Consider the following 1,842-nt stretch of genomic DNA (forward strand, 5'->3'; position numbering starts at 1 on the left):
CAGGCACAGCTGTGCACCCAGTATGTGTGTAGCTGGGGGGAGGCAAGCAAACAAGGCACTGGATCAGCTCCCAAGGAGCCTGGTTACATGATGGCAGCAGTGGCTGCTGCAGTAGCCCAGGCAAGTAAGATTTCCCTTCTGTTCACCCATGGCCACCCCTGGTCCTGCAGTGGTTGGCTTCCTCCCTCTTCCCTCCTGGGCATTCAGTGAGCTTCCTACACCTCTGGGGCAGGTAGGTACTCTGGCAGGAACTTCTGGCATCTGGTCATACTAGGAATTGACAGAGTCAGAGGCTCAGACTATCACCTTAAATGGTGTCCATCTCTTGTTGTAACACCTGAATTGCAGGAGGTGGTCATTTTTCTAAATCAATTAATTTTCCTTTAATTTCCTTTAAGTCTAATTTATTTCCTAAATCAATTAAAATGGAGAGCTTCCACTTGAACAAGCTTTTACTGCTGGTACTGGAAATATCTTAAGTAGGTGGTTTATGATGGAAACAGACATGTCCTTAATCATAGCAATGCTTGTGGGTGCCAATAACCACGAGACCAGTAGTTTAGATTAAGATGGATGACTTATTTTATACTCTTTGCATGCAAATCTTAATGCAAGTAACTTTTTATAGGAGGCAAGGCTTCTGCCCTTGTGATTTTATCCAAATTACTTGTTATTTTACAAGTACCGCCTCAGCTTGAAAAATATCTGGCTAACAAGAAATTCCAACTGATAATTTGCACTAGTCTTAACACAGACATGCTATATAATGTAATTAAACATTCCTTTCTATAAAACCTGACTCTTCATTTAAAGCTAAGCTATCTTTTTCAGATAACTAGTCTTGCAGAAAAATAAACGTCTGAGTCAAATTGATCCTTTAACTTACAATGTCTAAGGACATAATCCTCTCTGCCCTGTGGTCTGGTTTCATGAACATGCTATGGCATTTTTGTTGGCATTAATCTTGGAAAAACTCTGAGGCTCAGTCTTGTGTAATCATCTTGCATCTTGGCTGATACTGAACTGGAATAGAGGTTTTGAATGACTAATGCTTTATCTTAAAGTAATACGCTCGCACTCTTTCACTTTGTAGACCACTAAAGCATTCCTTCCCAAGATGCTGGAAATGAATCATGGACACATTGTGACAGTTGCAAGTTCCCTGGGATTGTTCAGTACTGCTGGAGTGGAGGTTTGTTGAGCTATTAAGCTAAATGTTTTCTTGAATGAGAAATACTTTCTTTCATCGGCTATGAATAAGTATGTAAGTGCTCCTCATACGTGAAACTTCCAGGCAAAGTGATTCAGGAGTAACTAGTGTGGGTGTTTTGTGGCAGGGGGTGGGGAGTTAAGGGGAGCATTGCCACTTTGAGAGGTTGGTTTTGGGGGAGGGAGGGGTTGTTGGTGTCTTACTGACATTGGATGCCAAAATGCTGAGCATCCTCTTTATTGTGCCTATTAAGATGTTCTTAGTTGAGCACTAAGCATGAACTGAAACTATGCAGTCATCTACAAATTGGTAATTACTGAAAAACCTGGCATGCTGGTGAAATGCTTAGTGGTATGAGCTTTCCTAGCACTGGCCCAGACTCTATCTGCAACTCTAAAATTGTTGATGTTACAGTAGTATTGGAGTTTAGAGAGAGAAGCTCAAGATCTCATTACAGCACAGGTTGACAACATTGTTGGGTGGAGTGCCAAAAAAAATTAGTGTGTCAACTTGTAAGACATTGGTGTACTGGGGTGGATGGCAGGGGAACAGCAAGGGGTCTGATCCTTCTTGTGGCAGTGCAGCCCCAGCTGTCTGCCCAGAGGTGCACATGCACCCATTGCTGGCACTGA

At 42.5% G+C, this 1,842-nt stretch overlaps 1 protein-coding gene across 1 annotated transcript in view; it reads left to right on the forward strand.

Annotated features, from left to right (window-relative positions):
- RDH10 (retinol dehydrogenase 10) overlaps nt 1–1,842 on the forward strand; it is a gene marked incomplete at its 5' end in the record, with an annotated part of 62,864 nt that overhangs the window by 46,828 nt on the left and 14,194 nt on the right. The window contains one exon of the mRNA XM_019519145.1: nt 1,094–1,192. Coding sequence (XP_019374690.1) covers nt 1,094–1,192 — 99 coding nt within the window. The remainder of the gene's footprint in view (nt 1–1,093; nt 1,193–1,842) is intronic.

The sequence above is a fragment of the Gavialis gangeticus genome, unplaced genomic scaffold, assembly GCF_001723915.1.
Source record: "Gavialis gangeticus isolate Ggan-Ray unplaced genomic scaffold, GavGan_comp1, whole genome shotgun sequence".
NCBI lineage: Eukaryota > Metazoa > Chordata > Crocodylia > Gavialidae > Gavialis > Gavialis gangeticus.